Consider the following 26,886-nt stretch of genomic DNA (forward strand, 5'->3'; position numbering starts at 1 on the left):
GGTGTATCTAGATCCATTTTACTGGAAACACTATAACTACAGACACATAATAAATATTTAACCAACACCAAATACGGTTAGATTTATACGAATATCACCAATGACAACTATTTCTGCTGCTGTGTAAATTCACATAAAACACCGAAATTACACCGGAATCTCACTAACACGTGTGCACAAATTGACAGGCCAAGTTACAGTTCAATATAAACAACACCAAATCCTTTTCAAAACGAGTTTACAATAAAATCAAAGAAAAATTTGAAAAAACCGCGTCCGCCATGTACGAAGTTTCCCGCCGAACCTCCATTAAGAAGTTAAAGTTTACCTAATTAATAAAATTGTTATTTTGTTTACCTATCACTGACCACCACAGATACAGAACCTATAGATTGGTAGTACTTGCCGAGACGGTTACTTAGACAAAGAGAGCTTATTACGTAAAGCACAAGAAAGAAAGAGATGCCAATTATATTTTACGTCCTTATCTACGTGGCTTGATTTGTGCCCCAGAAATGTCAAAGTGAAGTTTTTGGGAAACATATTATAAAACAGGAATAATACACATCTAAAAAGCTTATTTTTACAATACACTTATTTTTCAGTTTATAGATTTATTTAATTAAGTTTTTAGTTAATAAGTTAAGGCTCATGCACGGATAGAATATTGTAGTTTTTAGGGTTGCAAAAGTCGCAGCGGCCGAAAATAAGCTGGTATAAAATTTTACTCGTAAGTAGTTATAATTAAATTCAATAGAGTTTTAATAACCTTGGAGATACATGGATGATATTAATAAAATGACTCTTCTTTTTTGAATTTACGATGTAAATAATTCATTATTTTGCTTAAAATTCAAAATTCAAATTTAAAATTTCTTTATTCATGTAGGCCTATCACAGGCACTTATGAAGCGTTCATACATAATTGTTTACATAATTGTAACGGGATGGTGATAACTTCGTTCGCCAACTTAAATCTAAAGATACGAGGGTTCCAAACGCGCCCTGGTCTAAGAAGAGCCCACAACAAACTTAGCCGGGTTATTGTTGGTAAATAAACCTAGAAGGTAAATTATCTTAAAATAATGTAATGTGTTTTGTAATTATCAATATGTATGTATATTCCTAGAGCCTAAGGATTAATATGGGAGTTAATTCCTCATAATGGTTGCCTGGAAGAACTATAAGTGATAAGGCCGCCTTTGTTTCACAAACTTGTAACTTTGTTCTCTTTTATTTATTTTTGTATTGTTCTTGTGTGCAGTAAAGTATTTTTGATTGATTGTACAATATTTAATTTTTCTTACATTTATCTTTTAAAACGTTGGATAATATTTTTTTTTACTTTCAAGAAAAGGTCATAAGTTTTTCTAGACACACCTAACGTCCGAAAGAGAATAATTATAGTAGCCAAACGAGTTGGGAATTAGGTTGAGACCCTGTGCTGACCACTGTCTGTCCCCTGTATTCATCTATGTTCACAGCTTTACGTAATAAATTTTCTTTGTCTAAGTAGCCGTCACAGCAAGTACTATCAATCTATAGGTCCTGCATCTTGAATTTATAAATGATACAGCCTCTTTTATTATTATTATAATGTTGGTTTTAGCGATAGTCGCTAAAAAATAGAAACAGGCGAGTCCACAGTATTGAATTAATATGGATACTTTATTTAGAAAGAGACACACCAAGACAAAATGAGTCACTTTCGTTCCGTCTCGATCCGGTGATTGATCCGGTAATATTTTATTTTTCACTTCTAACGTAAATACTTACCCACTTCATTTTGCTACATATATTTTAATTGTAATTTGATGAAAACAAAGCAGATTGCTTGCAGAAATCATTTTTTTCTGGGTTTAATTTAAAATCTATATTTTATGCGTGTATGCGTGTAAAGGTTCTTTTTTCGAAGCAAAATGTGATTGTTCTAGAAACGAGCACACCGCTGTCAAAGTTTTATCTGCTGACTGAAAACCACAAGTGAAAAGATCGCAAAATTGTTTCAAAATTGTTCAGGTGCTTTAGTGAATGACAAGAGTGATTTTCTTTTAATTTCAAGACGCGTTTAGTTGTGCTTAAGCTGTGTGTGTAATTTTATATTTCATTTATTGTGGGAAGTGAAATGCCCCTACGAGGTAGAAGTTTTGTAAGTATCTAATCACTGTTAATTTTATATGTAATTTTTTAGCTTTGCACATGATTTTTCCTTGCACGCTGTAACATTTCTGTGTATACAGGGTTATGCAATAACTATTTGGCCGTCGTCCCGTAATTGTTTACTAATCCCGTGGTAGAGACTTCCATATAGATCCACCATCAATGCAGCGATGATTTTCAGTTTTGCTTGCTTCTAGTGCAGTTTTGGCACGGTTCCAGTTTCAACCCTTTATGAAATTATTTTTTAATGCCGCAACTGATTGTTTGGGACTAATTATGTGGGGTATATGTGATGGAAGTGCAACTATCTGATATGGTTTTTCAGGACAGTTGACGCGTGCTAATAACACAAGTGCTCCTGAGTGCAACCTAACTGCCTGTTTGTGAGGTTAGTTTTCGTATTATATATTTACTATGGTTAAGGCACATATTTAGGCAAAACAGACAAAATTAACCTAATTGTAATGAAAAATTGCTCTTTAAGCTGATTACCTTATCCATTCTACATTTATGTGTTTAATGATATGCATTGATGGTGGAAAAATAAAATGGTCATGCAACAAGTTCTAAACGAGCCAGCCTTTATCAGCAATCTCACTTGGCAAATGATGATTTAGTACAAGATGGTAGTGGGCTAACCTGTTAGGGATATGAAAAATAAAAAAAAGACTAATGGCTATTTTAAACCTATACTGCTAAACAGTATCTACTAAGCATCATACTGGTATGCTAAATTGCTTGGTGAAACATATCTATCTGTCCGTAAGGTGGTAACTACCTGGTCAGGTCCTGTGAATAGTGTCCACCCTTCCTAGCCTTCCATCAGACAAAACAATGTGTAGTAAAAAGTGTTTTGCTTATGGCCCTTTTCTTTGAATTATGTTCAACGACACTTAAACAGTACTTTATAAGTATGGATAAACAAAAATTAAAAAATATGGATGCTTTGCCCTTATTGCCTTTCCACCATTGATGTAATATTCTATAATTACATTTGTTTATGAGTATTCTGTCTATTTGCTTGAGTCTGTGGTTGTATGTGGTTTTTATTTGAAAAAGACTTATTTGTATATCTATTTTTTAGTTTATTTATTACTTACTGATTGGTCACTGCAACTCAAGATCCAGTGATAGTTGGGATAATTGGGAGAGAGATAAATTAAGGGCCTTAAAAAAGGACATGGCATAAGGTTGGAATGGTTATTCAGTATTATATCACACTCTTTCTGATGTTATTTTACATATGTTATATATTTTATATTTTTAGTAAGGCCCTAACAGTATCCATTTTTGTTGACATATCCATATAGCATTAATAACATTGTTAAATTGGGTCAGTACATTTTGCTAGCAGTAGGGAAAGTATTGTTGAATACCTTTTATGCATAAAAAACAAACACTGATTGTATTCCATCATAACAAGTGAGAAAACTCATGGAGTGTTTGACAGTTGTTTTTATAATTTCTGGTTTATATTTGTCTGGTGCTGAAATCAACAGAAACCAACATACTATTTTAAAATGTAGCAAAAAAACTACAGCATAATACTAAACATTGATTATTATCTAAACTGTTCTGACGCCAACATTTGGCGAGTTTTTGGTATCATTACAGAATTCACAGTATTATTATTGCCAAGTGATTAATCTTGGTGCAACACCTTTTTTATTAACAGAATAAAGTTTCACATTGTTTTTAGTGATTTTTGTGTGTGTGTGTCAATAATATTATTTATATTATACATTCATTTTGACTTACACTGAAGGTACATAAGTTGGACTAGACAATAATGCATTAGGTCTGATAGCAGTCATGTGCATACACGGTTTTTTTTAAAGAAAAGAGTACTCTAGCACTTCTAACCTAAGGCAGGATATATTCCTGAAAAGTCTTCTATAGGCCTATTTGAATTATGAAGTGTTTTACCTTTGCATTTGTCTTTGTTGCTAATGCTTTAAAAACAATATCCATAGTGGAAAAGAATAACACTATTTTTCGATTTATTCTTAGTCTATGAAGAATAGTGTATAGACTATAGAGCTATTACATACTTTCGAGTCAGTCTCAGAGAGACCAAAACAAGGGTATCTAGGGCTAGCGAACCTAGCCTAGCAACTTAATTTAAGTATATAATGTTTGTTTAGTGTTTGTGCAGAAGGCATTTAAGTACTTAAAAGTTTTTTCGCTCGTCTTTGGAATATTGGATAAATGAGAATAGGTTTTATGGGATTCATTTTTCTGTATCGAAAGCCTCAACCATATTTGTGCGCGACATCCTGTCGTCTCGATAGTTTCTTGCTGTGTGAACACTCGCCACTTCTGTAAGATTTTTCACATATAATTATTTATCTCATATCTTCTCTAACAAACTCTACCATTCAATTGTTCTTCTAGGTAAACATCTCTAGGTCACAAGGTCACTTCTACAGATAATATAACATTATATTAAAGTTATATTATCTGTAGAAGTGACCTTGTGTTGTGTTTTTCTTAGAATTATATTGTGTACGATTCAGATTGTGTCATGCAGATTCCAACGCTTATTGTTTGTGTTGATGTGTAGTCATCAAGCAAGTCATTTGTGCTTTTGCAGAGATGTTAGCTCCATCGTCATCATTACTTTTTGAGATATTGTTATTTGTTTCTACTAATATCCGCTTTTCGATCGAATAATCCAATTGATGTGGAAACATTATGTCATTTTAAAGGTAGATTGGCTTAGATATTTTATTGAGCGATTCAAATACAAGTTTTTATAAAGCGATGGTAGCTTAGTGGTTGATCTCCGGCCTACTTTTCGGAGTTATGTGCGTTTTTAAATCTATGCAGTTAAAATCACTTGCCCTAACCCAGAAGGAAAACGTGAGGAAACTTGCATGGCTACGTTTTCAAAGGCGTGTGAAGTCTATCGATCCGCACTTGGCCAGTGTGATGGACTATATGGCCTTAACCCTTCTCATTCTCAGAGGAGTAAGGATGATAGTGAAATTCGGCGTAATATAACTATTATATAACTATTCCAACGAGATTCCTCTACGAACTACCGTGTTTAATATTCGCATTTCTTCTATAGATAGGCAGGCCTCCACCAGGATTTGCTAATAGTTTTTAGAGCTTTTAGTGACAAAGCTCGTCCTAGAAGTATTATCGCCATGCTTATTTCTGCCTTCTGTCGTCAAACAGCATGCTCTGTTCCGAGACCTTACGGTTTTTAAAAAAAAAATAATAATATTTAGCCCCTGTTAAGACATCAATTATTAAAAAGAATTATCGCTAAGCGTAGGTATATAAAATTAGCATATCTATAAAGGAAATATAAGAATATTCATATACTTCAAAAACGTGTTATGTTTTAGGGTCCCGTAATGAAGGAATTTTGTTTTTAACATTATAAATACAAATTCGTTAGTCGTTTGTATGCCACAGCCATTATATTGAAATACTAAAGAGGTAGCTGATTTTTGAATTGGTAGTCTCGCAGCCATGCTGTTTTGGAGCACAGTCTCCTCGAAGTCTAACACAGTGGTTTCTATCCTCTTTGGTAGATAAATGCCATATTCAGTCTGCAAACTGCATAAATAATCGTATGCAGTATGTAACAGGCTGCAACGGTATGAGACTAAGCGTTCGCAAGTAGTAATCGTAAGTTTTAAAAAGTTAGTAAGTAAAGGAACCCTCAAATAAAAACCCGCAAATACGTGTAGCCTCACTCTCATCTGACCATTTTTTTTATACCACCGATAGGCCTTTTGTCCTCGAAACCTACTGAATTCATCGTCGACGTCTCAACCGTATTTTTATGTATATTAACCATATTTATTGATATGCCTTATCGGGTACTATAAGGCTTGAATGTTTTATGAAAGAATTGATACGTTTATGGTTACCGACATTGCACTTTATGTGACTTTACTTTGAGCCAGAAAATTATGGCTTACCTTAAGTTTGTTCCGGGATCGCAAATAAACATCATTATTATGTACTCCTTTACATTATACTAACTGTCAGCAGCATGCAACTTATAAAATACATGCAAACATAAAAGCATTGTCTATCCTATAGAGAATTTGAGTAAAATAGTGCTTTTATGCTAATATTTACATTTTGTATTAGCTGCTGGCAAAGTACCCACTCTAGTCAAATCCTCATAATTTAGTTTTTTCGCTTCGAATTTCTTTTGTCTATTAAATAATTCTACGCCCGCCTCCAGAAGGAATTTCTGTGCCTAAATTTCATCACCAGAGATAAATAAATATCAACCAATATGAGACAGAGTTTCGCTTTTCGGACCAATCCCACTTCTGACATCAATGCTAGCATTCGCAGTTTACTTATGTATACCTTTTCATACCTATATCGTTTATGACTGCCTAGTACTAACTCGTACTAATTTGTATTATTATTTATTGCGCAGTTGTTTCACATCGTATTTAGATTTATTAAGATAATTATTTATTATTATCATCGTCTTCATCATCATCATCATCATTTTTAATAATGATGCAACTAATGTCCTTCTGAACAGGACTCGTTTTTATTTTTCTACAATTAAGCCCTTGACTACTTAAACCTCCTGGTAAGTTATGGTGCAGTCTGATATGGTACCCTGTAAGGGGTATGGTAGTTTTATTAAACCCTCACCCCTTATCGGTTTCTACATATCTCTTGGCATCTTCTATAGCTTGGCACGTCTTTGTCGTTCGGTAGGGTGGTGAGGCCAGAACAAAGAAAATTCCCAAGTTGCCCTTGCGGGGAATGGAACCCCCCACTAACGCTTACGACCTCCGAGTGTGGGTCGCGCCACCAATGCGCGGTTGTCGTCAAAGTCCCAAGAGGCCTCCTCTTAGATAGAGGGATTAAGTACTTCAAACACAATCTTTAGTAGTTAGCACAGGTCTATCAAGGATAAGGATTATTTTTAACGACTGGTCTCCTCCAGTTACCGGCATGATGGTTATTATTATCTACGGGGCGACTTGTCTTAACAATAGCTCACCGTACGTACAGGAAATACCGCTAACTAGTCCCTGAGTATGGCGTTCGATTATGTGGTGTTGTTGGTGTCAAGCGAAAAGAGCGCTGAGGATTTAACTGTATTGAGTGACCCTTGCGTTATGGACTTGTGAGTGGCTGTTAGAGTCGCGCAGCTTGTACTAGAAACACGCAACACTTTTGGTATTATCCGTAGTAGTGGTGCTATTTATGCCAGAGCTCGACTGAAAGAAGAAGTACTAAAGCCATGTTTTTTTTTATCTTATAAATATACTACGACAATACAAACATCGCCATCTAGTCCCTAAGTAAGCGTAGCTTGTGTTATTGGTACTAAGATGACTGATGAATATTTTTATGAATAACATAGAATATACAAACATTTTCCAGTAGTGGGAATCGAACCCACGGCTTTGTGCTCAGAAAGCAGGGTCGCTGCAAACTGCGCCTATCGGCCGTCAATTCTGCCAAGCAGTATTGCTGCGTTCCAGTCTAAAGGTTGTGATTGCTGGTGTAGTAAAAAAAAAACATTTACATGCATATGAGGCACCTACACGCTTCAGGTTGATGAACACAAGGTGGCACTTTGTATTACTTGCAGGCACAGCGAAGTGTTGCTTTTTTTATATACTACGCTGATTTTCCACTTACCATAATTACCAGGGTAATTTTCTTGTTCCGTCAATTATTACTATAAAAAATCTTTAAACACAATCCATATAATCATACAATTGCATGGATTTATATTTAGCAGTTAGCACATGTCTATCTATGATATGGATTACTCTGACGGGTCTCCTGCAGTTACCGATATGTGGGTTATTATTATCCGCGGGACTGCTAGTCTTAACAATAGCTCACCGAAGCTTCAGGAAATACCGCTAACTAGTCCATGAGTATTGTGTTCGATCGTAGGGTGTTATCAGTGTTACGCAAAAGAGCGCTGAGGGTTAAGCAGGAGGTGCATTGTGTGGCACATGCATTATGGGCATTGTGAGTGGCTAGTAGAGTCCCATTCCACATAAAAGAAACACGGAATCCTTATAGTATCACTTTGTCTGCCTGTGTGCATCTAATAAAATTATCACTACCATATTAAAATCACTACTGGCCTCATTACATTAAGGGTTTTCCTCTCAGAATGAGCAGGGTTAAGGCATTAGTCCACTACGCTGGCTAAGTGCGGATTGGTGAACTCACGGGCCCATGAGAAATGGAGAACTCGCTGGCATGTTGGTTTCCTTACGAATTTTCTCCTACACCTTGATCGGTGAGAAATTTCGTGTTTTTGATTTATACGCAATTAAATATTAAGTTAATAAATAACCTCGAAAGTATAAATTGCAGTCGCCAGCTTTGCGCTTTTATACATCAACCTTACGACACCTATCTATCGCATGTATCTGTGTAAGTTGTCCACTGCGCAGGTAAACGCTAGCGCTCATTTTGAGTGACACCTACAATACTATGCTATAATCAGTTTCGAGTCTATTCTAGAATGCAATTATGTGTCGTGAAGATCATGGTGAGTTACAGCTCTGTATTGAGTTATAACGTTCTTATTTTCTGCTATATACAAATCCCGCCCGATCTAACTTTACCAGCCCCGAGATCGTTTTCCGAAACATTCGCGCTTGTATCGTTGCAAAGAAAGTCTATCTGTTTGTAGCGACTCTACCACCGGTTCGGAAGGAAGACTGATTATATTCCTTATTAACTGAACCCTGTGACTTGTCACTTGTCAACCATAGTCTCTTTTATAACGTAATGTATATATTTTCTTACTTCCGGGAATCTTTGTCATTGAGAATATCTTAATATTTATTGTAACAGTATACTTAACACAAATTTTAAACCAAACTGAGATGATTAAAATACGTATACCCAATCCAAGCAAGGACCAAATAAACGTAGAATTTGAATCATCATCGTCTTGAGAGCGCTTGTCTGATTAAATTATAAACGTGCCAGATTTTGAAAAGGGCCAGCCGCCCAAGATAATTTGCAGCATGAATCACCTATACCCAAACATGTTAACAAAATTCAACGTCCTCATTTTTTCCAAACAAAAGTCGTAAGGAACGTATCTAACCCATTTTTTCCCCGAAAAAGAAAACAAGTTGTAGAAAAATGTCAAAACGTCGCTTTTTCGTTAGCACGACAGTATGCTACAAATCACGTAGGCAAATCCGTTATTTTCGCTGCGTGAAAAAAAAATCAATAAGCACATTTATAATAAAGGTAGGTAATTTTTCATGTATTTTCCTGTACAGCACTAGATATAGTTGATAGATACTTTGTTGATCTATTGTGATTGGAATCTAGGCATGGACACGTACTAGATACCTATTATGTGAAGAGCTCTTGGAAGTGCCCTTTGAATGCAATTTCATTGAACGGTGTCACATATTTCAAGTAAATAGGTGAGTAACAGATGGTTGTTTGCCAAATTCATACTCACGTGTATCAAGGAGGATGATACTTCTGTAACAATCAGAGAGAATGATGAAAGCAAGTTTTTAACTGAACTTCGGTCTTCCGCGACGACCTAGAAACGTTATGCGATAAATGGTAACTTTTCGATTTCGGATTTGATTCAAGACTAGCTTTAGCCCGCGGCTTTGCCTAAGTTAAGTTCAATTTTAGATTTCGTAAATTTTAACTACAAAGGTTTAAAAAAATGTCTCGCTGCTAATAGAAAAATATAAACGTAAATTATTTAAAACATCAGAAACTTTCATATAAATTTTCATCCCCTATTTGATGCCTTTGGAGTTGGAATTTTTTTAAATGTGTGAAACACGTATTTTTTATCGAAAACCTAAAATCAAAGTTTCATGGAATTAACTTGAAAAATAAATTGATAAATGAAGGATTTTATACAAACTTTCATCCCCCATTTAACCCTCTTAGGGTTGAATTTGCAAAAATAGTGTGCTGTATTTTAAAAAATAGTTTACAGTGTAATAAATTTTATGATTTAAATGTTATTTAAGGGTACATAATATAAACACGTTATATAACATTTAGCTTGTAGGCAACCCCATGACCCTGTCATGCATGATGTTAAGAGCTTACCTTCATATATTATAAAGGAAGCAGTTGTCAGCATACATTAAAAGAAACCGTATCTGGATAAGCAACTTACTTTTATGTTAGTTCATTAATAATGCAAAGGTTCAAGGTGAAAATATTTAACTGGACGCGACAAAATTGATTACCATTGGAAAATCGATTCTAAACGGGCCAATAGGAGTTTTTAAACTAGCACTATTAACGAATTGAAATTCTTGCTAGAATCGTAAGGCAGCAAGCAATAAAGTAAAGAATTCTAGATTGTATATACGATTTGAATTTGTGTCATTATTCAAAAACCACAATGTACTCTACCTCGCTCATGATTGCTATTATTTGCCTCAATTTCCGGGTGTTTATTAAGAAACCGAGTGAAAGTAGAATGAAAATAAAGATATTACATTCGATTAGTTGGCAACAGGCGTACTCTTGTATGCTCTTTTAAAACATATAAAAGAGTCTTCAATGAACTTTTACGCGTTGATATAATGCTGTTGCGTCAATGATTTTAATAAATCGGTTTTCTATTTCCTTCTCGTGATTTCGAGGCACGAGTTGATAAGGGCGATTTTCCATTAAAATAGCAATGAGCCTTAAAATACTCGCGCTTCCCGAATCGATCTATGAACATATTTCCTCGAATGCTATACCGCATGCGTTTTACAAATTTGCCGCACTTCGAATGCTTTCTCTTTAACACCAATGTAAATGGGCACGAGAAATTTATGCAATTTAGTTCTGAGACCTTTTATTAGGTAGTAAGTTTTTTAAGGTGTGTTCAATGAAGACCTTGATAAAGTACATAATGCGTTCAAGTGTTTGCTTCGAATACCTATTAAAGAATCTTGGAACTTGTGACGTAAATGACTACGTGCGTACGTATACTCTTATATATACATATACAGACGCACAGATTGCTTACATACAGTCAAAGTACAGTACCAATATAATATTAGTATTATTATTACAGCATATAGGAAAACGGCTATTTGTGATTTATATCTCCGAAACACTAAATAAGTTCGCTAACTGTGACCTGATAAAGAGAGTTAAAAACATTTTTTTTATACGATGCATTTAAAAATAAGAAGATCCTTAAAAGAGTCTGAAATCAAATTTAAAAAAAAAACTTCAGAATATTGGGGTCTCAACTTGCACGAGTGGCGTTTTGCCTCTAGGAGTAAACTAGATGGACATCATCTAATACGAAGTGTCAAAAAGCTGCCGAACCCAAGCGGTGGAAGACTAGTGAAAGATTCCGAAATGTGAAAGGCGAAAGAATTCAAAGACTTATGTTCAGCAATTTAGTCCCAACTATTAAAACGACGGTTACTTTCAGACTGATCTACCTTATCTTTCAATACAGCTACGTAAAACAATTTCGTATTCTATGAAAATAATCAACAGTTTAAAATGTTCTTCTCTTTCATCAATACGAGTAAACTATTTATTATTATAAACGACTTGTTACATGCGCAATAGACTGAGAAGCTGTGCAACATAATTTTTTTTTAGATTTTTGTCTGAACTTTCGCTATGCATGCCAACATTGTGTAGGTTAAAACCAAAATAAATACGAAGTGATAAATATCGTGGACTTTTAAGAAGCCCGGTATTTTTTTTGTGCATTTCTTGGATTAAATACTCTTCAATTAAATACTCTTTCGGCATATTTTTTGTATATTTCTGGTATTGACCAGGTCAATCGATATTCTAAGTTTGTACTGGATTATTATTTGATGTAGTCTCATTTTTTTACCATAGAACTGCGAGCGAGGTATTGCTAGTATCCCATGACGTGATATCCTATGTTTCGTTTAGTGACTTCCCATATTAAAAATGCTCAAACTGATTTGGCGGCTGTAATTATATTTTAAAACCATCTCCAAAAATTGGACTTCAACAGAATTCTCCCACAAATCAGTCTGGGTTATAACAACGTCATATTTGTAAATCAGGTCATTAATTTTGGATGCAATGCGCAAATGCGGTAAACATATCTGTTATATTAACTTTAAACACCCAATAAATATCTTTTGAGTGGTTCTAAAGACGTCCGCAAACTTCACCTATTCACAAAACATAATGGAGTTTCACAAATATCTGTATTTCATAAATACCGTTTTGTTATCCATTTAGACAAATGTCTAAAAACCAAAGTCTTCGAACAGTGCATGTTGCCAGTGATTATGACTTTGGCTTAAAATCGTATTCGCGTACTATGTGCCTCATGAAAAGGCTCAGAATCAAATCAGAAATTAGGAGATCCGTAGAAGAACTAGAGTTATCGACATAATATCTTAACGAGTCGCGCAGCAAAAGTGGCAAGGGGCTAATAGCTAGGAGAACTGATTGACGTTAGGGTCTCGAGCTCCTGGAATGTTGAAATCGCTATGTTAAAACCATCTTCGGTAGAAAGCCGCTGGACGCAATGGGCAAAAAATCTTGAAATTTATGGCTTCCTACAACAGAAATAGCAATGGACGTCCGTCGGTTGATATGATGATGATTTAATTTTTTTTTTTAATTGAATTGTTTTCTATTATTCTTATGCAATTCCTGTTATTGGTTGAAATTACGGTCGCTCTACCTAAGAGCTACCGTAAATTCCGTAAACCCATTTCCTTCGTCTATTGGCAACGTGTAGTGCTAGCTAGCAACGTGACTAGATTTTATTCTAGATAAAATTGTGCAGAACTTCAAGAGCCGTAGCCAGTTTTATATGCGGGGAGGTACAACTTATACTATATCGAATGTATATATAAGTTGTTCCCATCATTCAGATCTAGACATATTTGCTAGACTATTTAAACATTGTCTTTTAAGATCTTTTCCCCGATGACTGTAAATACTTATTTGAAAGCGACAATTATATCCATATTTGCTACAGCAAAATCAGACTTACCTTATTGGCCTTCTTTGCGCAAGCAACCTGCTTCCTTCAAAATACCGTTTGCGCAAGTCTGGTGATGGGACCGTAGGACGCAAACTTGAACGCTGCTGAGGGCGTAGCTTCAAAGCTTTGGTTTGCCTTGGCTTTTGGAGGGTTCGTAAGGTTGCCCAAAGAATACTCCTCCCTCGGGTTAACCGGGTAGACCCGCAGGCACGACGTTTCGATACATGCAGTACCAGATTTGTTGCAATAGATCGTCGCTCGTTCAGGTTTGGATTTGACTTTGGAGTTTTGCTTTTCCTAGATGAAGTGTTGAAGACCAAGGCTATCAAGGTTCATCTCCCAAGAATAGTGTGACAAATATAATAACCTAATACAAAGGGTGTAACTTCGTAAACTCATAGACGTTCGCTGTCGCATCAATTTGAAAACAGTTTGAAATACAAACTGCTAAGTCAGTAAAATGACATTTCGCGATTTTCATCAGTGCCTCAGTTGTGTCCAACTTTCTATTAATCATAATAAGCCTTACCGATTTTGATAACAGAACTTTTGGTCGTTCGAGAGGTATACTGTGATCATCACAGTTCCGTGCTTAAATTAAATTATTGATTTTCTACTGTTTGTAATTCCATAAACCATATAAATAGGTATCTCAGGTAGGTATATAATATTATGTGACGGTCACAGACGCGTCGTCACGCGTCACGTAACATTATGATGTAACGGATCTGTTTAATTTATTATTATTCTGCCCACGATTCTCAATGTATTTTCTTACCCACCTCATATTAGTATAACCTCATATTAGAAAAACACTATTTAGTATAACTGACTTTCACTTAGACTATAATATTAATCCTAGTATTTTCCTGTCGGTTTAATTGAAGATTATTCATAAATAAACTAATTTTAATAATCCTTACTTATATTATAAACGAGAAGTGTGTTTGTTTGTTTAATTGTAACTAAGAAACCAATCAACTGGATTTTTGGTATAGAGTTAGTGGTTTGTTCCAGGAAAATAAACGGATTGATAAAAAAGCGTACGAGGAACGCGGACAGCAGCTAGTAATTTAGTAACTCTATTTGAATCACTCTTATTGAATCACTAATAGAACATTTTATATTGTTTTAAGCAATTGAATACTGGGTTGCCACACTTAATTTTCAGTGTTACAAAACAATGTTGCTATCTCATTTATTGTTAAAAAAAAATTAAAAATATTCTTAGTAAAATTTTTTGCACTCTAACACGATTATTTAACTTTGCTTCTGCGATTCAAGCAATTTAGGGATAAGATCAAGTGACTAGTCATCGCCATATTCTTTAGCCAGCCAGATTTCTACACTCCTCTGTCTTGTTAAACTATTTCAGAACATAAAATCTTAATATGACGGCCGATTGGGCAGCGACCCTGCTTTCTGAGTCCAAGGCCGTGGGTTCGATTCCCACAACTGGAAAATGTTTATGTGAAGAACATGAATGTTGTTCAGTGTCTGGGTGTTTATATGTATATTATAAGTATTTATGTATATTATTCATCAAAATATTCATCAGTTATCTTAGTACCCATAACTAAAGCTACGCTTACTTTGGGACTAGATGGCGGTGTGTGTATTGTCGTAGTATATTTATTTAATATTGTCCATATTTTAGCTAAAACTACGATACGCCGATAACAATGTTGCTATTATAATCATCGTTTCACAAGGATTTAAAGGTAATAGCATTCATAATAATTGCAAATAATGCGGTCATTCTATAAACGACGCAATAACCATAACCCCGTTATACATTTGTTATTAGTATTACTTATTATTATTGCTTGAAACTTATAGCTAAATATTATAGCACAACTCACTAATCTAGGGTTGCCTCTTGTTCTTTGATTCATTCATTCAATATGTAACTACTGCTTTTGTTATGTTATGTTAGTGTTTGATTTGGCATTGTAAAGTCAACATCTCCTGAGGTTGCTCCGGTTTTGGAGCGAAACGTGCGTAGAGGGTACATTGCCGAGGATCTGTTTGGTGTGGAGTATACGAATTGAAGTATACAAATTAATCGTTAATGATTAAAAAAACGGAGATTTAAGAACAGATTGTTAATATTTAAACTATGCTGATTAAATTATTTAGATTTGTGACATAGACCTACTAAGTCTTGGTCTACTATTAACAGTTTAACTTTTCATACAAACGATGCTTTTGAAAATTTAGTTTTGTATACAATGATCAGTTTAATACTAATCTTCATTATAAATCCATTACCGACCTGTTACACGATATGTTGCGGCTACGTTAAAACGTATTTTAATTTCTTTAAATTATAAAGGCACATATCTCCAAGGCATAGCAACTCTACCTACACCTACTTATTATTTATCGAAACCTTGTTATCGGAGTCCAAAGTATGTGTTTTTCTACCTTCGTTTACTAATTTTATCGCGTGAAAGTTAACTCCGATTTATATGGTATCAAAAGAGCGCCAGCTTGTGACACTAAGGTTTCCGATACGATATACATCGTAGTTAACTCTCACGTGATCGAATCAGTAAAAGTAGGTATAAAATCTCACGCTTTGCACTCAGTAAGCAAACGTGCTAACTTACATATATCTTGTTCAACCCTAATTTTGAAGTACGCGGCACCGTTGCATTAGCCGAGAGCGATCAGTATGCCCAGCCACGAAGTAGTCGTGGGACGTGGGTGCTAATGATTCACAGCGGTGGGCTCAAGGACTCTCCTTTTACTGCACTTGTCGAGGAAGAAATGCTGTGCACATGTAAGGCCGCCACTGAAATGCCTATTAATATTTATTATTAAATTTTCATCAAATTTTTTGAATAAATTATAATGTAAAAATAGTCACATCCGCCTCCATAATTCGTTTCCCCATTCAGGTAGTACGCCTCAAGCCCTCAGCTTGACTCCAAAAGCGTCTCGCTCTTTTGAATTTCTTTTTCGGTTTATCAATTCAACAAGTATTTTCATGGCGAAGAAATGTTTGAGAATCTGTTTAAGATCGAACTTCTGATAACGAAATCTGCAAATCTTATGCAATTAGTGGAAATACAAAAACATTATTTCATCTTACTATTTATTTAAATGGCACATTACTTAGAAAAGCTAGAGGTGATTCGAGGTGAAGTGAAGTCGAAGTCCTACCCACTGGGCTATCCCCAGCAATCATTATTAGCGACGAAACTGTTCGCTATACCTCTTACCATTATAGTCAAGTCTCAGTAACCGAATTTCGTTTATCAATTAAAAGACAGGTAAAATCGATGATGGCCATTCGTATCAGTTTGCTATTCAACAAAATAAGTTATAAGTTATGTCCGAACTAAATTAATTTATGTTACATAACAATTCCGTTTAAAATTATTCGGATCGAATCTTTATTTTGCACCCGTGCAGTGACCCTGCTTTTTGAGTTCTTAGTTCGAAGGCTGTCGGTTCGATTCCTACTACTGGAAAATGTTTGTATTATGAACATGAATATTGTTCAGTATCTGAGTGTTTATCTGTAGGTATTGTATATGTATATTATTCATAAAAATATTCAGCTCTTTGTTCATAATGTAGATTTATGAAAAATCAATCAAGCATATTAACTAATAGAGCACTTGGGTTGTTTTTTACATGATGCAAAAAATCTCCTACCTGAATGAAGAAGTTTTATTTTAATCGGTTTAGTGTTTGTCGATTTAAAGACATTCGGGACGACGCTAATCAAAATCCATTCAGCTTCAAGATGAGATAACCCATATAACTCGCATGTTAGACCAAAATAAGTAAATAAAAGCGCGAAAGTAATCACAGACAGTTAATTACATTAGTACAATTTTTCACATTTGCGAAAATTGCAAAATGCCATCATTGGAGTCTTCTCTACCTCGAAATAACTTCTGTTGGTGGCATTGCGAAAACACTCAGTTATAGGGAAATTGTTAGCTTCCCTATAATATACGAGATTCACTGTATAGACGCGTGGCTTGTTATAGACCTTGCCCTACCACGATGTTCGATGGTATCTATCCTCACTAATAAATTTCCTTTTGACATAACTGCATCAAAAGCATGCCACCTGCAAAACTAGAATTTTGGGTGCAGTTCTATTTCTTATTAAATCAACCAGACAATTGCATAGATTCTGCTGACCGAAATACGGTTAGTTAGGCTTCCGCTCAGTAATTACGTTCTCCAGATTCCCATACTATTAAGTAACATAGAACATAGAACTAGCAAAATATTCATCTAACGTAAATGAAAATGTTTCATTGGTTGAGTTTTCGCATTTACAAAGCAGCCTAGATTACTCGTTGCAAACAACTTGTGGAAATCTCGTCAAATGCGTATCAAACGTTCGCTAGATTAACCCGTACAAACTGCTGTCAGTTTCCCATCCAATTATGTCAACTGAGACTTTATCTGGGTTATGAGTTGCACCCAAATAGCAAGTTCAACAGATGGCATTCCGTCTTTACATGTAAAAGTTTACATTTACAGTGAACAATTCTGCACAAAATGAAAATATATTGTAAGAGGTGCGACATATAAATATACTACGACAATACACACATCGCCACCTAGCCCCAAAGTAAGCGTAGCTTGTGTTATGGGTACTAAGATGACTGATGAATATTTTTATGAATTATATATACATAAATACTTAGAAAATACATATTATAAACACCCAGACACTGAAAAACACTTAATGCTCATCACACAAACATTTTCCAGTTGTGGGAATCGAACCCACGGCCTTGGACTCAGAAAGCAGGTTCGCTGCCCACTGCGCCAGTCGGCCGTCAAATATATAAAAATTTAAAGGAAATGGGTTAGCATTAGCAAGAATAATATGTGAAAGTGGATCATAGACGCGACGCGTTCGTAATAGCTTAGTGTAATGCTGAAACTACATATGTCTGCTCTTGATCTTCGTCTCGTCAAGAGTGACGCGGGAATATAATTTGTGTAGAGTTATTCCAAAAGTTCTATTTCGGGGAAGCGTCTCACCCACCCACCTTGCATGCGAACCGCCAGAGTCGACTGAGTGTGCGGCGCTGGAGACGCTTATCAAAATTTTTTATATAATTCCACAACAGTCTATTAAATATCCATTAAACTCCGAAAGTACTGAATTCTACGATGACAATTTGAAAATGAAACGTAACGTAAGTACCAATTCTAAGAAATATCTTTGTGTTGTGTTGTGTTGTCTGATATTGTTTAGTTGGGCACACTGATTCCCGTCGATGTTGCCAGCTATCAATGTTTACGAAATAATTTCGATGAGTATTTAGAGCAAGTCGTCTTTTATTGTCACGGTATCAGGTCAGATCAGCCATTTATTTTCTGCGTCCACGTTTTATATTCATGTATTTTCTTTATTTTTATAAAGCGGTATTTAATCACAACTCGAACACTGAAACAAAGTAATAATTTTTTTGTTTAATATATCTACAGTTAATAGTGACTTAATGTCCTTAGTGTCATGAAGTTTGTGGTAGAGTAGGATAATGTATTTATTTACTGTCAAGTTTTTGACTAAAAAATCATAAACTCTTGACTGAGGATGATGATGATTATAGTACCCTAATATATGATGATAACCAGGAAGGAGTTAGCACAGTTGAAGTTATGTATCGTATGGTACCTATATGTCACCCAAGTTACGATCTTCCATTGTTTAACCACGTTCCGCATTCTGAACTGAAATTTTGTATCAAAATAAATTTGTGCGATGTTAAAACTACAAGTTACTGGATAATTTGGGCTCATCCGTCATATTGACAATGTCCTATGCTTTTGGGTTAGTTGGCGGTGACGTCACGTATACATACGCGATTAATGTCCCGCGGCAACAGATGAAGGTTTGTAAACCGCGAGTTGCGCGATGCGTCTTAATGCGCTTTCCAAACCTATCTATATTGCTTTCGGTACAACTGTTGCTCTCACACCGTGTTCGAGACGACAGCTTGGCAACGAAATCGAAATGTACTTGATAACACTATAATGCAGCATCAAGGATCAATAATGGCTTATTAGCCATAATTGATCCTCACCCTAATATCCTACACGCCTTTTTAACTTTGTTGCGGCTCGGAATGGCGTAATTATATATAGACTCCCATTAGTAGAGTACTCAGCGTCTATATATAGGAATTCAACATATACATGGTATCTCTGTAAGTTCTCAGTCAATAGAAATGACAGGGCAACTTTACTAAAAAGTGATTTAACTGCCCTATACAATACTTTTTGGACAACACAGAGATAAACATATCTGCAGAGTTAATGCAATCTCATTGTACGCCATCATGTGAGATCGAAGCCAAGAGCAAACCGGTCAAAGGATAAGTTTCTATCCATATACATCCATTGATTGTTATTGCACAATTTGCTACAGATTCCGGTCCATATTACACAATTTGAAATTATGTCTCCGCCCTGCAGCGTTTGTAAGGCACGGCACCACCTACGTGCTGTCAGAGTGGCCCAGTTAGCTTGTTTATAGTTGCGATATTAACCCTGAAGTATTTTGGTTTGAGAGTGGTTTTGACGTCTTAAACAATTTTGTGCCACTTAGTAATCATTGCTTTGTTAGTATTATTTTCATACATTACTATTTCGAATTAGCGCAGAAAGTTCAGTTCAGTTGCGCATGTTCAGTTGCGAACATGCGCAGTTCTTTGCTAACTGAGGCATGTAAAGACGTCACCGTCTATTGATTAAGTAGAAAAATGAGGGATGGTAAATACGAAAATTTTGGTTCCTTTCTGTTAATTGGAATTGCCAAAATTATATATTTTAATTCAGCATTCTCTACAGTACTGTCAATTGTCCCAACCTACAGATTGTTATTAATTAATTTTTATTAAAACATCCTTAGTTCTAAACTGAGCTTGTGTCTTTATAACTATTAAATATACAAATTCGTTATCATAGAATATTATTTGGATGTTATTTTTAAATGTATTTAAAAACAAATAGGATCAATTATATGTTTTAGGTTACCCTATTTTTTCGTCTAATTCTAGTTCTCTCCTAATACCGATACTCTAAAAAAATGTTACAACCTCATTCATAAACATAGCGCATTTCGTCTTAAACGATGTATTACATGCTCGTCGATATGCCTTTAGCATTAATTATATTGCTCATCGTATGCCCTCCCTACATCAATTTGATATGCTCTTTGCATATTCCGAACGGTTCAACGACCGTTCATTAGCCATTGAACGGTGCCAAAAGTTGCCAGCTGATCTATGGTACACGGTACAACATCTATGTAAACACAGTCGTCATTTATTACATTTAGTTTTTTAATTTCTATTACTTCGACAACTCTATTGAGTAGTTATTATGTTGTCTAAAATTTTTGTGAATACGCTGTGAAGTTGTATGTGATTTTGTGATGTGTTCTTTTAATACGAAATAAACCTAAATTATAGAGTTGTCCTTTTTGTTATCTATATTTCTATATTCACCATATCATCTGTTATCTGGCATTGCTGAGCCAAAACAATTATGGACTATTTTAGTTGCTTCAGTATTAGTAGACTGTTCGTGGTCTTCTTTCTTGCGTTTTGTGGTTCGATTTACAATTTGTCTGATTAGTTGATAATTTGTTATTCTAGAGCATTTACGAAAGAGGACTTCGTTTGCATTATTTAATCCTACCATTTTATGGGTAATCAGACGGCATGTACCTACGATTTTCCCTTGAAAAACAAGCGTGTTTAATGAACGCGTCTTAATGCCTGGACCTGGAGTGACCTTCCTCGTACTCCTCCTTTAGTTATACATTTTTTCACGTGTAAGGTGAACGGAAAAATAGAAAGAGAAAAAACGAAATGTCCTTTAGGTAACTTTGGCGATTTATTTTTGTCACCCGTAATGAGAATTGCGAAATGATACCTATCCGATACAATATCATCGAGGGTCATTGAGGTATTCGGTTACTGTCAGACAGATATCTATAGTCTGCGTTCGATCGGGCGTGAATAATTTATTCGCGAGTCCTTTATTGTCATCAGCTGCGCCAGAGCGGTTTTTTCCATTTAGGTTCACCTTTTTGTATGCATTTATTACAATTCCATCGACATCATCACCAACTCATTACCGGCTAACTACAGGGCACGGGTCTCCTCCCATAATAAGAAGGGTTTAAGGCCGCCACGCTCTCCCATGCAGATTGGTGGACTCTACTCACCTTAAAGAAAATTATGAAGAACTTAGAGGCATGCAGGTTTCCTCACAAAGTTTCCTGTGACAAAGTGACATTAAAATTGCCTTAATTAAAAACGCACGAAAATTCAGTGGTGCGTGCCGGGGCTCGAACTCGGCCTCAACGAAAGGAGAGCCACTAAGCTATCTCCGAATTTTAACACAACATCATCAGCCAATCAATGACCCAATACTAGTTGGGGGGCTCTGATATATTCCAGATTATGACCATCAGGCTTAACTTGCTCTCTGAGGCACAACAAAACCTATTATTTCAGCAAAAATAAAGCCACCTTGCATAAGCATTAAAATGTATTTTCGTGAAGTAGACCTTTTGATGACAGAGCTCGTCCGCGGAAGTACTACTGCTATGCTCATTTGTGCTGCCAAACAGCATTGTTGTGTTGCGGTCTGAAGGGCGCGGTTGCCTGTGTAATTACTTGTGTGCATCAGATTTATCTAGAAAAACCTAAAATAGAGTTCCTTACAAAACTCTAATATCGGTAACAAAACATCTCGCCATTTTGGTCAATGCATCAGAGTCCCTCGCTTAAACAACAATAAGGACATCAAGGTCTGTCAAATAAATTGTCATTTTCTAACAATACTGCCTTTCAGCGATAGCAGAAAGCCTCCGGTTATTTTCCTAAAAATCACAAGAAATGCCGATGTAGATATCATTCCAGAGTCAGGATCTTTCTATATAACTCCGCTCCGCTTTCATCTCTCACAAGATAGAAAAAGGAATGTTAAAATGTAAAATGTAAATAAGTGGTGTTGAAAAAGAGCAACTGCCGGCTTGTTCTCGGTAGAATCTGCCTTCCGAACCGGTGCCGTGGTAGAGTCACTGCAAGAGTACTTATATTAATTAGGACTACTTGAAATAAATGAATTTGTGAATTTGAATTTATAACTAGTAAATAAATATACTTTGACAATGTGTTATGTGTGTTATGGGTACTAAGATGAATTTTTGATGAATATTTTTATGAATAATATACATAAATACTTATAATATACAAATACACACCCAGACACTTAAAAAGATTAATGTTCATCACACAAACATTTTCCAGTTGTGGGAATCGAATCCACAGCCTTGACGCAGAAAGCAGGGTCGCTGCCCACTGCACCAATCGGCCCTCAAAATATATCTGTGCTACAAAATCATTAGTGATCCGCTCTGTGTTGTAACGGCCTTCTTCCGCGTGTTTGTATAATGCAATTATTTTTAGACAGCCCGCACTATCAGTTCGGCATCCATCAAATACCGCTGTCTTAATCGGTCATACAACTCGTATAGAACTTGAAATTAATATTGCTATTAACAAATAGTTTGGGTAGTCCACCAAGCCGCACTGGGCCAGCGTGGTAGACTACCGCCTAAACCCTCCTCATTGTGGGAGGATACCCGTGTCCTCAGTGGTGTGCACTTCATACATGCAAAAAAGCACTGTCTACCCTAAAATTGATATATCACTCATATAGGAGGAGGATTTTTGCCGTTTTATGCAATTTTCCTACTGCCCTGGTAAGAAACCCAGTGCACGGCACTGCGTGTCCTGTAGTGGGCCGGTAACACGATGAAAAATGAATAATAATAATTATTGGAAGCGTATATTCAACCAATTTCCAATAGGTCGAAATCGAGTTGATTTTTAGGGTTCCGTAAGGTTTTTTTTTCATTATTCCACTATATTTAAATCCCATCTGGTGGTAAATGTTGATGCCGTCTAAGATGATAGCAGGCTAACCCGTTAGCTAGGCATAAGTATAGTAGTTATACCAAACCCCAATCGGTTTCTACGCGTTATTGCAGCGTCCTAAATAGCTCTGCTTTCTTTGTCGGTAGGGTGGTAACTAGCCACGGCTGAGCTCTCCCACCTCTTTAGGCGCGACTAGGGAGTAACTTAGATTTTTTTCTGACGGAAGTAACGCTTACGTCAGACGTCTGTGCAGTTTCCGCTATTTAAAAATAATATAAGAGAAAGTGTGTGGGAATGTTCCGTATAGGCTCCGAAACGGCTGGACCGATTTCAATGAAACTTTCAGGGAATCTCCGGATTGACCTGACGAGTAATCCTGTATAGTTTGGTGACGATCGGAGCACTCCTATTTTTGAACTGTCAAATACAGCTTTTATTTACTATGATGATATTCTATTGTTGGGTGTACATGAGTGTCTATAATGATCTTCACCCGTTCGAGAAGAGAATAGAAGAGAATGAATACGGAGAGAAATAAATGATTCAATATATTATGAGACTTATATTAAAAATTTAATGATGTAAGTTTATTGTTTAAATAAAATAAAGCAAAATCTAGCCCGGCGAAGCGGGCTGGGTACGCTAGTTTCAAAATAATAATTTCGTTCGGATTGGTCGTAAGTATACATATACTTACGACCAATCCGAACGAAATTATTATTATTATTAAAGAGTAAAATGTTCCTGGGACTCCGCCATTTCATTTAATATTCACTATTTCATTTTCTATTCTATTTAAAATTCATAAATATAACTTTCACATTTTATAAATATTATCATTTGTAAAATGTATTGAATAATAATATGTATTAAATGTATATATTTATAAAATGTGAAAGTTATATTTATGAATTTTAAATAGAATAGAAAATGAAATAGTGAATATTAAATGAAATGGCGGAGTCCCAGGAACATTTTACTCTTTCATCAATTAATAATAATTAAAGTTTTACTTCAATCGCGCGTAAAGGTTACACGCACACATTTTTTTTTTACCTTTATCCCACCTTCTGTTCAATGTACCTATTTGGTAACTTTTGCGCAATAAAGGAAACAAAACAAAATATTCATAAGGGCCATCGAATGTTATGTGAAGGATAAAATTTAAAGCAAATTTGCCCATGCAACAATAATGCCATTCCGTTGTCGGCTTGTCACCAATGTAAACAAATTGTTGAGCAAGTGATTCACATTTGTTTGCCGGAATTAAATACACCATTTTCTGTTATACCATCTGTTGTTCGATGCATAATTACTGTAGCCTTTGTATAAGATTTGCTCGCTCGCTGTCAAGTTGACGTGATAGCTTATTGGGCTTCGGTTTTTCTTTCGTGGAGACCGAGTTCGAGCACCACTGACTTTTCAGAGTTATTTGCGTTTTGATTTAAGCACATTAAATATACTACTTTAAAAGGTGAAGAAAAACATCGTGAGAAAACCTCCATGCCTGAGAGTTCTCAATAATTTTCTCATCGGTGTGTGCAGTCTCCCAACCAGCACTTGGCCAGTGTGGTAGACCGCGGCTTAAACCCTTCTCATTCTGAGAGGAGAACCTTGTAGTGCCGGTAATGGTAATGGGTTGATGATGATGATGGAATCGAGGAGTCGTTTTCGAAATTTTCGTCGTTTCGAATTTTATCTATACTGTACTTTCGTGCCTACCCAGCCACGCCACCGGTAAACGCAGCGTAGGTCGGCCCCAAACGAGGTGGACAGATGACATCAGGCGAGTTGCTGGGAGCCGTTGGAGGCAAGCGGCCCAGGACCGTGCGTTGTGGAACTCCCTACAAAAGACCTATGTCCAGCTGTGGACGTCAATTGGTTGAGATGATGATGATGATGATGATGATGTACTTTCGTAATAGATTTTGAGTAAAAGCAAAAAAGGAAAATACAATTTTATCGTCACATTAGCAACTCTCTATCTAACTTTAAACACGCCTTTGAAAACGTTATACTCTCAATGTCTCTGGCATGGAGCTGTTAAAGCAAGTAACAAATTTAAAAATATATAAATTTAAAATAAAAAAAACTAGACTTTCAGTATAGTGTAGATACATTATTATACCTGTCAAGCTCTTTCCCAAGCTCTAACTACTAGGCGATAACCGCTTCGTCGAGGAGAAAGGATTATTTAAAAAAAATTGAATTAAAATACTTCAGAGCATTACCTCACTAAAATCCAAAAACATGTCTAAATCCATTGCTTTATTTGTTGATAAGAAAGGCTCTCGTTGAGGTGCAGGCTATAAAGATTCCATACTTACGCACGTGTTGGTGGGTCAAAAGTTTCGCACGTTTTGGTGGCTGCTATAAGTTTTGCACGTGTTGGTAGCTGCCATAAGTTTATCACGTGTTGGTTGCCAAAAGTTCCGCACGTTTTGGTGGCTGCTATAAGTTTCGCACGGGTTGGTAGCTGCTATAAGTTTAGCACGTGTTGGTTGCCAAAAGTTTCGTACGTTTGGTGGCTGCTATAAGTTTCGCACGTGTTGGTAGCTGCTATAAGTTTGGCATGTGTTGGTTGCCAAAAATTTCGCACGTTTTGGTGGCTGCTATAAGTTTGGCACGTGTTGGTTGCCAAAAGTTTCGCACGTTTTGGTGGCTGCTATAAGTTTCGCACGTGTTAATGGCCAAAATTTTCGCGGATTCAAAAATCAAAAATTGGGATTCAAAAATCGTCTGGTTTTCATCCTACGAAAACCAGACGATTTTTGAATCCCACAAGGCAGCAGTCCGCAAATTTCGTTTTTGTTGATAAAATACGTAGGATGACATTGATTAAACATTTTCCACCCATTGCTTTCAATAAGGCATGCATTCTTTCGTTAGAAGCAGCAATGCACAGCGCTACGTCGATAAAGCTATGTCAAATCTCGGTCAATCCTCCGTGCCAGCAAATGATATTCATTGCCGCTTTCCTATCTATTGACGTATATGTTTTGGTTCCAAGCAGCAATGTACGTCGCTGAGTCCATATAGACGCGACAGCATTCAAAGCTGAATGGAACGTAAAGTCCACGCTTCTCTTGAACATTCGAGAAACTTCGATGATTTTCCGCCTCAATATAAATACGACCGTCGAGTCTCCACCGGCTCAGTTGTTATTGAAGTACAGTGAAGAGCGTGTCTTATACACAGCGATTATTAAATCACGTTTACAAAGTGTTGTGGGTTTAATTGTGATACATTCCAGTGTTTTATTGAATTTTATTGAAGTATGGAATCGCCTGTTGTTTTGGATAAGCCACCTGAGTATCATGGGAACGAGGTAGGTCCTAGAATACTTAAGTTTATAGTACCTTAAATAAGTTTCGATAACAGGAAATTTTAATTCATGACACCTAATGAATATATATTGTCATACTAGGTAATCTAATTTATGTGGCTATTGTAAATACGATCTGATTTATTTGTAAGTTCAAGTTGTATATTGACTTTATCGGTTTTTTCTGAGCTTAATAAAAAAAGTTCATGAAATAAACATACTTTTGGAAAACTAAAACACATTTGAATGTGATAAATGAATATTCTATGGATGGTTGGAAAGTATATGGTCTCATATATTATGGGTGGTCGCGATCTAAACTTTTGTCTGTTGGGAAGCTCAGGGCAAGAAGCAAGCTCTGAACTCGTTCCAGTAGAAGATCCGTCATCTTCTACTGGAACGAGTTCAGGTTTTAAGCCCTAGTCCACGTACTTTAGAGAACTTCACACGCCTTTGAGAACATTATGGAGAACTCTCACATCTCTCGTTCCCTCACG

General features: G+C 36.0%; 1 protein-coding gene across 3 annotated transcripts in view; it reads left to right on the forward strand.

Annotated features, from left to right (window-relative positions):
• Nucleotides 1-1,761: 1,761 nt before the first annotated feature.
• Nucleotides 1,762-26,886, forward strand: part of LOC120629080 (BAG domain-containing protein Samui) — a 48,045-nt gene continuing 22,920 nt past the window's right edge. The window contains exon 1 of one of the 3 annotated variants that reach the window (XM_039897821.1): nucleotides 1,762-2,149. In XM_039897821.1, the coding sequence (XP_039753755.1) occupies nucleotides 2,126-2,149 (24 nt within the window). In that variant the 5' untranslated portion in view covers nucleotides 1,762-2,125. Of the gene's footprint in view, nucleotides 2,150-18,276; nucleotides 18,304-26,218; nucleotides 26,393-26,886 lie in introns of those variants that run through there. The other 2 variants (XM_039897822.1, XM_039897820.1) reach the window with 2 other exon arrangements.

Source organism: Pararge aegeria, chromosome 14 (genome assembly GCF_905163445.1).
Source record: "Pararge aegeria chromosome 14, ilParAegt1.1, whole genome shotgun sequence".
In the NCBI taxonomy this organism is placed as follows: domain Eukaryota; kingdom Metazoa; phylum Arthropoda; class Insecta; order Lepidoptera; family Nymphalidae; genus Pararge; species Pararge aegeria.